At 44.0% G+C, this 11,873-nt stretch overlaps 1 protein-coding gene across 2 annotated transcripts in view; it reads right to left on the reverse strand.

The window, feature by feature from the left end:
- Nucleotides 1–11,873, reverse strand: part of NSF (N-ethylmaleimide sensitive factor, vesicle fusing ATPase) — a 62,399-nt gene that overhangs the window by 49,797 nt on the left and 729 nt on the right. For both annotated transcript variants that reach the window (XM_061368903.1, XM_061368904.1), the window contains exon 2: nt 1,299–1,384. In XM_061368903.1, coding sequence (XP_061224887.1) covers nt 1,299–1,384 — 86 coding nt within the window. The remainder of the gene's footprint in view (nt 1–1,298; nt 1,385–11,873) is intronic.

Below are 11,873 nucleotides of genomic sequence, written 5' to 3' on the forward strand. Positions count from 1 at the left end.
GGGATGTTGCTTCCTGCTTGCTTCCACGAACATGAATGAGGGTTCTTTGAGCAAAAGGAGGGTGCTGCAGCTCTGGCAGCTCCAGGATGTTCAGAGTTGAGGAAATTAACATTTGAATAATACATGAGGTACAATGCTCAGTGCAGGTATTCTTGTAAGCCAATTACTTTGGGAAAAAAACTCCACCCAGTGTCATCACTTAAAAGAGACCAGGACATTACCTGTCCAAGTACATCCTTTTCCCTGCTACTGACTCTACAAGTTGTGCTCGTTTAGATCTTTTAGGGGAGGTGGGTTTGTTTTCATTTGGCATTTTATACTCAAGTTGTGCTTGTGAATCCACAGTTAATCACTAAAAGGCTGGGATAGCTCTCCAGGGCAGCAGCACAGCAGACTGGTAGCAGAAAAAGAGGCAAGTCTTTAAGCACATCTCTCCCTCCATGCCCACAGTTCAGAACTGCTACAGTCTCCAGCCTTAGCAGAATTCACATAGGCCAAGCACTTTATGCTAAGGGTCTTAGTGTATCATTCAGTACGTTTTTGAACTTGTTTCCTGCATTTTGCAAACCCTCCTGCAATTAGTTCATTCTGTCTACAATCCACTATTGAAAGCTTTAAGAGACACACTGTACAGCTGCAGGAAAGCAAGGAAACTAATTTGAATTGGCTTCTTTTAATACAAAGCACTTCTGTGTGGGCTGAGCTGAAAAAATGAGGTGTTTTCTACTTTTCTCACAGAAGTAAAACCCAGAGTCAGAGTCTATCAGTCACCCCAAAACTGTAATTAAGGAATCCAAACTGTTGTGCCCACACTCTGGCTGCCTTCCCCTTTTGTTCTTGTGCATGAAAGCACTAAAAAACAAGAGTTTCTACTGACTGTTCAGCACTCCAACATGATGTGAAAGTGAGAGGATGCTCCCCTTATTAAATGATAAAAGTCTACTTGAAATACTTCAAATATTCTAGCTGTGTAATAGGAACAGCAGCAAAACTAAAACCAAACCAAACCAAAAAAACACATCAAGGCCTGAAGCCCTTCATTAAAATACTGATTATAATTAGTTGAGTAGATCCAGATCCCAAGGAAGAAAAGCTTCAGAGGCAAATTTACCACTTCACTATCTTCAGTTCTGAGAAAGGGGCACATTTAAAGCTCTGGTCTCTAAAGACACAGAGGTTTTGTTAATTAACCTCCTGTATTCACCTTCTCAAAGCTGACACTTCATTCCACCCCCGCCCAAAGTCTGAAAACAATTCCTTTTTGGTTCAAAGCTGAAAGAGCAACAGTGCACACTTACTGCCCAGACTGGAAGTCCTTCTCATTCACCACCACACAGTTGGTTAATGACAGTTCATCAGTGGGACACCTTGCTGCTTGCATAGACTACGAGAAAGAAAGAGAAGAAAAAGCTGTCAAATAAATTCTGGTTTTCCTTTAATAAGCCAAGCCTCAAAGCTTCTGTAAATCAACAAAACAGGTCTCATGAGCACTGACATACCCTGAAAGCACAATCCACTGGCACTGACAAGCTCCTCTTCAAGGTTTCTCCAAATGTTTCTATGTGTTATGGATATTTGTACCTAAGAGATCCGCATTTTGTGAGGATGCTCTACCTTGTATTTCCTAGCATACCTATGGAAAATACTTTCAAATTACCTAGGAAAAAGAGGGTGGAATAAAGATGTTGCCTTTCTTCTTCCCTGACATTACTTAGAAAAGTGAAATTTGAGCACATCCGTTCTGGATACTCATACTTCAAACAGCAGAGTACAATGGCAGCACTGAGAGCCCACAGGAAGGTGTAATTCTCCCCAAGCTGCTATCCAGCTCCACAGAATCTCTAGAAACCTTCTCAAAAGAAGTATCATGATGAAAATAGTATTTCCTACTCTATAGGAAACATCACAGACCAGTAACAAACAGGAGAAAATTCAGTTCAATAGTCAGTTCCAGCCCATCACTATTCAAATAAGTACTACAAACTTTATGGGGTGTTCTCCCCCACTCTTTTTTTCCCCCCAGAAGCCCAAAGAGCAATCCAATTGCAAGAGTATCTGCTCATTTTTTCCCCTCCACTAGTACTCAGGAATCAGCCACTAAAATAACTAAACACTACCACTCTTAGCTCAAGCTGCTGCATCCCCATGCTGAGGCAGCACGCAGCATTATAGAAAGAGCATGGCAAAGGAACCTCAGCCCATCCTATACCCCGAACCCCATTTGCTTCTACAGAAGTATTTCACAAAACAAGAATTTGGGGCTCAAAATGCCTCCAGAAGTGGAGAAAAGGATGGAAAAGGAAAGACGCTTCCATTGTTAGCTATAGACTTAAAGGCTGAATTTGGAGGCAAGCTACACTTGACCCCCAGATGTTATTTTTAGAATCAAACACAACTACTTTCTTTCTCAGACACAAATCCGCAGACAATGCAACAGAAACTATTTGTCAGTGTTAACCTATTGCTAAAAGCAATTCAGAAGGGATTTTCTCTTATGATATCTTTAAATCCTAGCAACAAGAGAAAGAAACACACTGATCCCAACACACACATCTAGATCATTTCCCAGGAGTTAACATCCTGCTCAATCTTCCTCTGGGCCAGGACAGCACATTCATCTCCATGTGGTCTGAATCCAGCCTGCCCTCCAGCCCAAAATCAACATTTCACATGGGGATGGAACTCTTCTAAGAGTACTTGCTCTTTAGAAAAGAACTAATTCATTATTTTTACTGAATAATGCTCAATTGGCCTTGACATATGTGACAACAGAAAAGGATTCCATTTTCAGCCTTGAAACAGATTTATGTACCTGAAACTGAAGTGTCATAAGAGACTCAAATATTCTTGTAATAAAAAAATACATGTCCATCAGTGGGCTTCTGAAACCTACCTCTTCAGACTCCCTATCTTTGGCCACTTCACACAAAATAAAGCATTCACTATTTCATCATTTCTCCTTCCATTTGCTAGGGGATCATTTTGGGCAGGGCATGCCCTGATAAAGCGCATTAGGTAGGATATTTCTGGAGAAAACTAACACAGAGCTCCTGGATTAAACCTTTTTACAGCACCAGTCCTCAGTTGCATTTTTAATCTTTCCAGACTGAGTGCTTCCTGCATGTAAACAGCAAGTGCCTGTGAAAATTGCCATTCTCCCTTGTTACTCCTGTCCCTATTTGGGAATGTGCAAATTTTGCTTTATGGAAGTGCATAAATATAAAGGAATGCATTTCAAATCCAGCACCAAGAGCTTCTTTTGCAAGCCCCACAAGATGACAGACGTGTAATAAAACAACCTTGGGTATCAGAGAAGTGAAATAACAGTATCAGCACAGACTGCACTAACCATCCCATGGCCTGGCTCATTTTCCTCCTGGGGTGCTTGGCAGAAGCCTATTTCTCCCTTGGCAATGAGTAACCGTTCAGAGCACATCTATAACCTGTGCTGAGCTCCCAGCTCTCCAGTACAGGCCCTCCTCAGGTGCCAACATTCTGCAGAACTTCAATACATTATCAATATACAGAAGTGTTTTTAACAGCTCACACAAGCAAAGGACTCAATGGACACAGGTTTTCATGAGCATCTGTTTGAGGAAATCTGGATGCAAGAGATGATCCTTAAACTAAAGCAGCAGACAGGAAGGAGGAACACATCATTTTGGTGAACTGCAGGTGCTTTCTCTTACCTCTCCTCACCCCAACAGTCATATCCCTTGCTCACAGGGATTCTTGTCTGTGGAGCAACTGAGCTATGGCAGAAAAGACACAGGCACTGGCTGCTCCAGAGTAAGGTTTTCTGGCATAAATGCAGCAGTCTAGAGCTGCAGCACAAGCCACCAGAGCCTAGAGGACTGTCGAGTGCCACTGGTAGCACTGTCAAAAGAGTAATTTAAGCTCTTGCATCTTAGGTTCCAGCTTCCCTGCACCCTGTCCCCTCTCTGCCATCCAGCACTCTTACTGCGGGCAATTGCACACCACACCTCAGGGAATAGAGGAAGCAAATCCTTAAGAGTATTTCTAAGGAACCTCCAAGTATATTTACACAAGCTAATTTTAAGCTAACTAGCAGGTTACTGCTAGCAACTAGGCAAGGTAACAAAAAGCTCTGCTGTAACAAAGCAGATCTTGCAGCTGAGAGCGAATGCCATCTGCTGCAGTTACACTGCTGTCAGTACTAGCTTGAAGGTGACCCACATACATCTTCACAGGTTGCAGCTACACCCAGGTCCACAACATTGGGCTTAAAGCAGCAAAAGAAGTCTTCCCTCCCTCCAGTGATTGTCCTGGTTTAGGCAAGAAGACTCCAAGGACAGAACAGTTCCTGGGAGATGAGCTCACATCAGAGACAGTGCCTTTGCTCTAAAGGATCCTCAGCCAGAGGCATCCATCACTGGTCCTGTGGCATCCTCTATTAAATCTATGTCTAAGCAGAGCTCTTCTCCAATATTCCTGCTGTTTAATCAAGAGCAAAATGAGACCACATGATGCACTGACAAATCTCTGCAGAAAGACAAATGTGAAGGACCTCACTTTGGATTTATGACAAAGCAGTAATGCTGCCTCTAAACCTCTGCTACTGAGCAACAGCAAATCCAGCGCAAGGAGGTTCAGTGATCACAGAACCATGGAATGGCTTGGGTTGGAAAGGACCTTAAGATCATCCAGTTCCAACCCCCTGCCACGGGCAGGGACACCTTCCACTAGAGCAGCTTGCTCCACGCCCCTGTGTCCAACCTGGCCTTGAGCACTGCCAGGGATGGGGCAGCCACAGCTTCTCTGGGCACCCTGTGCCAGCGCCTCAGCACCCTCACAGGGAAGAACTTCTTCCCTTAGATCTATCCTGAACTTCCATTGGTTTAGTTTAAACACATTACCACTGATGTATTTTACCTTTACGTAGTAGAAGTTGCTCAAAAAAACAAAGAGCTTCAAAAACCAAACAGCTTCATAACAGAAACAATCCCCATAATGTCTGATCTTTCAGAGACTTCCAGTCTCTGAGTCCAGTCTTCCTCTACAAGAACCGGAAACCCAGCTCAGGCACATCAGGGGAGCTGAGCCCACAAAGCTATTTGAATATTTTTATACAAGCTTTTTATAAACAACACTTTTTCTCCTTCTGAGTTTCAAAACAAGCATCCAAAGCAACAGCAAGGCAGTGCTGGTTTAAAATATGCCTGGGGAAAAGAATGAATACTCACATTCATTCTATTCATTCTCACTATACTACACTGCTGCACGGGTGAGCACATAGTACAAAAATACGGTTAATATTTGTGACTTGTTAAGGCTGATGATGGAGGAAGCTAAAGAAAAATGTGTTTCCCGTTACTCATTCCACAGGATGCAAGTTGGTGGTAGATAACAGAACTGCGCTGCTACCTGTCAGTTGTTACTGAGCAGAAGAGCTGAACCATTAAATGCTAAGGCAGAGATGTTCCTCACTTGAAAGAGCTGAACTCATCTCATGTACTAATCCTACCAGAGAGATTAGAAAACAGCCCTAACGCTAAGGCAGGTTTGTTCTGGGCACTGTTCCTACAGAGTCTGAGTAAGACAAATATTGTCAAAGTTTAAGATTTTCTTTTGTGTAGAAGACACAGACATACACATGCATTTATTATATGCACAGGTATATATATATGATTTCTATCATGCAGGTATTGGCAGACAAGCATTAGGAACATGACAAGCCCAGGTACTAGACATTTAAGTTTCCTCTGCAGAGCCCAATGCCAGCTGTGTAGAAATGGGGATTTCCACTCCAAAAAGCATCCAAGCTTTGCTGTAACAGTTGCTGGGCAATGAAGAACTTGTGCAGGAGTTTTCTTGTGAAGGCAGCTTAATCCCTGTTTACTAGGGAGTGAGCAGATGTGTGGCTGTGGCTGACTCACAGATGCTCCAAGTCAAACACTCATTCACCACTGAGAGACTGCAAATAAAATGAAGTTGGAATACTGTAAGGAAGGATTGTGATATTAAAGGAGACCTGAAGACAAGCAGGGAACTGAGGTGATGATCTGCAGACCACACGTTATTCAGGACCATGCTCCTGATGGAAGCATTGCCCAATACAGTCTGTATCTAAAGATCCAGTGGACCAAGCGGCAACAGAATCCCTGATGAACATGAAAATATCAGGAGCCTGCTGCACACAGATGACAAACAGCAGCACTATCATGCAAAAAGATGAGCTGTAGCAGAGCTGGGTCAGCAGTAGCCTCAGAGGAGACAACAAATCAATCTCTCCCAGCGTAGGAAAGCCGGAGGATTATGATGACTTTCTACACGCACACATGCACCATGGAACTGAGTAACAGAGCGGAAAAACAAGTCTATACTAAAGGACAGTAGAAATTGATGTAAAACCACAGGAAGGCTAACACAGCCACTGACTAGCAGTTAAGAATGGGTTCCTAACCTGTAATAGCCCACAGTAAAGACAAAATCCTAACTCCTTTAGAGGCAGCATTCAGTAATAGTTAGGAAAGGATTGACAACATGATGCCCATACCAGGGACCAGATTCAGCAACCCGAGATGGCCTAAATGCTGTGTTTCTAAAATTAAGTAAGTTACCAGTTCACTGAAGGTTTTTCTGGACATCTCAGAAAAATACTTAAATAAAGCTCCCAGAGCTCTGTGGCTACAAGAAGAGAGCAAACACCTACAGTAACATTAGGCTTGGGAAGACAGGCCTCCTTTCCAGATGCACAGTCACTCAGACTACCCTGCTGCGCCCACTGAGCACTGGGACAAACAGCCCCTGGGTGGCTGCTCAGAATCAGCCTTTCCACCAGCTCCATTTGATCTCTAGCTTACTTTGCTGGAACCTTTTATTCTCGTCAGGAAGGAGCTGCATTCTCTCTCAATAACAAGCTCCTAAATACCAATTTTCTCCTCCTCCTGAAAGAGAAACATATTGGGAAAGCTAAAATCTCAGAGTTCACATTCAGATTTTTGTAAAAGCTTTTAAGCAAGCCGACTCTGAGACAGCCTCAACACAGAGCCCAGACAAGAAGGACGGATGAGATGCCACCCTCCTTCCCACGCCCCCCACACATGATGCTCCCACGGGGATGAATCACCTCCCTGTGCTCGTTCAGCCGGCTGAGGCGGCCCCACGTGAACACACCTGCACCACAACCACACCGGCGGCCAGTGACACAGCAGCTAAAACCACCTGAAAATTCCAAGGAAGCTGTGGCTGCCCCATCCCTGGCAGTGCTCAAGGCCAGGTTGGACACAGGGGCTTGGAGCAAGCTGCTCCAGTGGAAGGGGTCCCTGCCGGTGGCAAGGGTTGGAACTGGATGAGCTTTAAGGTCCCTTCCAACCCAAACCAGTCTGGGCTTTTATTATCTTAGCAACTACAAGATACTGCTTTTTCAGGTGGTGACTGCTGCTTACCCTTTGTCTGTAACCAAACTTTACAGCCAAATCAATTCAGCTCTTCCAACAGCAGCTTCCTAACTCCAACACTGTTTTACCCAGTGCAGTTAGGATGACGCTCACAGCTTTGGGAATTTGGCTGTATTATTGCCAGTATTCGGCAATGTTAGCAGAACCACAGTTTAGTTCCAAGACTGAAGGGTCTGCCTGATCCAAAAGAGCAGAAGAAACAAGGGTGTTGAAGGAGAACTTCTGTAAGCTACTGGTATCACACAGCATCTATAATCTAATTAAACAGGTTGTTCTCACGAAAGACATCATCCTCCAGACAAGTTCTTTATAATAGGATCAAGTAAAGTGATTTCAGAAGATACATCTGTACCTGTGCTGCTGTGCCATATAACCAGGAAGCTGTTTCCTGACAGTTTAGCAAGAACATCAACTTCACCTTCCAATTAAGCGTTAATAACCCAGAATATGTGTGTTTGTAATGAACACATCCAGTTTTGGAGTGTCTGTTGCCTCACATTTCTGCCATGAGCCAAGATGATCCACCATTTAATTACAGGGAATTGCTACTTGTTGTGTTTCATCTAAACCTCTTTTTAAAATGCTGAAAAGGAGTGAAACATCACACAGACACATCCAAGGCGTTAGCCTAGGATGGAAGTCACAGGATTTTGACACATTCGGTGTGAGAACACCTAATAGATGCAAATTTCTTCCCATTTATTTAGAAAATTACCCAATGGCAACAGGAGCAAGGTTAAAAATATCCCTTAAACTGAAATTTGCCTTGTGAAACCCTGAGATGCTGCTTTTCCTGCAGATTTGCAGCTCATCCCACCACTGCTGGGCTGCATCTGACACCAAACCTCTCCAGGACACTGACCAATGTACCAAACACCACCCAGTTATAAGCAGTTTGTGTTTAAGACACAGTATCTTACAAGTATTTCTGTATTTTCTACAGAAAAAGCATGTGACTTGACATAACTCTAGGGCATAAATTACTCCAGATTTTTTGATAGAAGGTCATTGCTTTATTGCATCCCAGGAGATCAGAGAAATGTGTTAAATCTTTTTATGCTGCAAACATCTGACCTTCCTGAACCGAGTATCTGACATGCTTACACAGGAAAGAGCAGACCAGGCCAGCAGCTGAGCAAGAGTGCCTCAAGAACTATATATTCAGCCTTGGTTTAACAAGCAGCAGTTACTACCAGTTGCCTCAAATGCAGCATAATGGGATACTGTGTTGAAAGATTTCTGTGAACTGTAGTGACTGTGCTCCTCGCTTGATTTTTAATGCTCACAGATCTTCTCCTGGAGGTCAAAAACCCTCCTGAAGACAGCCAATCTGGAAATTTAGTCATAAAAATCTGCTCTTTGCCACAGAACTTCCCAAATTTGAGCCAGCATCCTGACAGGTTTGTGAATGACTGTATCAGGTAGAGACTACACTCTGAAGCCCATCCTTCCAAATAATATTGCAGTGACCAAGAAGGATACAAGTCTGTTTGTGATGATTTCACAAGACACGTACACGTTTGCAGAAGTAATCTCAGGAACAGAGATTTGGATTTAGTTTTCTCCCATTTCCCTAAAACGCTGCTGAATACCTATTTCTTCATATCACATATTAGGAAGCACCAAAAAAAGATAAGTGATGCTTGAAGAGCTAAGCTGATTCACAGACGTTTCTTTAGTTGCCTGATGACGCCTGTGTCTATAAAGGCTGATTCCATATGTCAGCAGAATCAGACTTAACCCATAACCATAAAAGCCAATCCTTATTATTCCAAGTTTGTACCAAACCACCCAACCTAAAACTTGTCCTGGGATTGACTGCAAGGAGTACAAGAGAGCACAAGAGTCCAGTGATGTCTCAAGCACCATGGGAACATCGAGGGGTACAGTCTGTCCTCCGCTACCCTTCCCACTACTGCTACACTCTCAATTTTTACAGTTGATTCCAACAGATGTCACAGTAAATCTGCTCAAGACACAGGTTCTTCTGGAGGAGATGCAGCACAGTTCCCCAAGGCAAACAGCATAAGTACCTGAGTGAAACCAGTATCACTTCCAACCCAACACAGATGGGAATCTCTCCTGAGAAGCAAACAGGCAAGCATTTCCTATCACTGGGCTAATGGCAATACCACTTCACAAGTCCCAAACAGCAAATAAAGAAAAATCAAGGTTTTAAACCATTTGTACCATATAAAACAGCCATTATTTCTAATCGCCATGAACTGCTGTACAAGTTGCAGCTATTACAAAACCTAATTTTCCTTAAAGAAAAACACGTATCAGACTCATCACCAACATCCAACATACAGCACACGAGAGTTCCTCTGAGGAAAGTCAGACCTCCTGCAGCTTGCAAGAGTAAAGTTGCAGCCATACAGATCTGCTTTATTTACTACACCATTTCTCTGTGTAAGTCTCCAATCTGATGCAAGCAGAGACACAGCTTGTTCTGGATCAAGAGCTTGACACTGCTGGAACAAGGCACAGAAATCATCTGGCCTTTCTACATCTCTTTGAGAACTAATTCCTAATGAGGTTCAACTCAATTAGCTACAGACAGCACCAGTTAACTCCCAGAGGGACAGTCTTGGTCCAAGGGATCAGGACACAGACAGGCAGCTTCAGCCCATTCCTGCTTCTGGAGCAGATGCTGGCTGGTGTCTGAGCAAGACCTAGTGCTCTGTGTGCCTGATGATTCCCATGCACAGAGAGACACAGAGCAAATTATTACAGAAACAACCATTATTTCTCATCTTCATAAACTACTTTTCCTGTAAGCTTCAATCACTGTTACCCACTGTCTCTTCCTTGCGACTGAGCAAACTCAGTGTAATTAAGGGAGCAGAGGAATCCACCTGAAACAGCAGCAAGCAATTGGTGAGAGCTGGATTGTGAAGTGTCTAAATTATTTAAAATATTACTAGAAGATTAAAGATTTTGCCTCTCTCCTACCTCAGGAAAGCCATTCATTTCTCTGTAAAAGCATACATATACAAATCCAGTCACGTGAGTCTAATAAAAGAGATTAAGCTCCAAATTGTACTGCAGGAGATTGTTTCAGGCCAGAAGTAGTCACAGGAGCTTCCTCTCCTCATTCTCAAGTTCAAGCACCTTTTAAAAATGCTGACAACAGAACAGTATCCGTGTCCCACTATTAGACTCACTTGTTATACCTAGAGATATCACACACCTCCACTCTCCTACCTACTAGTCCTTGTTTATACAGACAAGGATCACAATAGCTTCAATGTCACATACAAAGCAGATGCTGCTGCCTGCTCACCCTTGTGAGAGCTGTTGCTATCCCACATGCAAGCTGGAGGGAACAGGCAGTTCAGTTGTTAATTGACAATGACAGCATCCCAAACCAAAGCTATTAAAACCCCACAGATTTCTCCTGGGTTAACTGCAAAGGGTGAGATGAAAAGGTGCAAGGAAGAAAGTGAGACTACACATCTGAAGCAGGGACAGTCTTCACAAGAGCCAGACCTCAAAACATGGGGGGGTTTCTCAATTAATCAGCATTTTAGAGGTGACTCTCTAGTAGAACTGCCCATCTGTGACACCAAATTTCTCCCCATTGCTCTGCACCACACCACTGCACCATCTGTCCTTGGGTCCACCAGGCAAACCATAATAGAAAAGAAACCAATAAGAAAACCTATTCCCCAAGTCCTCAATCACTGAACTGTTTGCCCAAGACAGCAGGTATCAGCCTGAAGCAGGCATTAATCAAATGTGTGACTTGCCCAAGCTGATAGCAGCAAAGTATTCCTGAGCATATTGCAATGAGAGCAACCTCAACTGCATCTTGCAGCACTGGCAGACGGACACCTGCAAACAAAGGGGATATACAGGGCACTACAAGGAGTGATTTGACAGACAAAACTGTTCCTTCACATTTTAAGGCCTTTTTGGCCGCTTGCTGTTATCTAAGCAATCACCAATAAGGGATTCTTTTTTTTTTTTTTTTAATAAATACGGAATAAAAGCATTGCACAAGGCAATTTGGACCCACATCACACCATGCTGCTTGGCTCGTGCCCACTGGGCAGAGGAGGCCCTACAAACCTGCCCCATAACCCACAGCACCGAGGGGTCACCAGGGCCTCAAGGCATCCTTAGGGGACTTCAAAATCCTGCCGCAACCCCCCATGGAGACAGGGAGCACCTCAGCCTCATGGAGGCCCCTCATGGAACCCCACAGCACCAAGGGGTCACCCCACCCTCTACACAACATCCTTAGAGGATCCTGCCACATAACCCACAGAGAGAAGGGCGACCACAGCCTCACAGCACCCTTCAGGCACCCTAAAATCCTGCCCTGCTCCCCACAGGGCCTGAGGGACACAGCAGCCTTAGGGAACCCTAAATCCTGGCAGCAAAAGCTCACTGGGGCTTCACAGCACTCTTAGGGGACCCCACAATCCAGCCCCACACCCCATACAG

The sequence above is a fragment of the Neopsephotus bourkii genome, unplaced genomic scaffold, assembly GCF_033783945.1.
Source record: "Neopsephotus bourkii isolate Nb327-2 ecotype Australia unplaced genomic scaffold, CSIRO-AGI_Nbou_v1 NB_1462, whole genome shotgun sequence".
NCBI lineage: Eukaryota > Metazoa > Chordata > Aves > Psittaciformes > Psittacidae > Neopsephotus > Neopsephotus bourkii.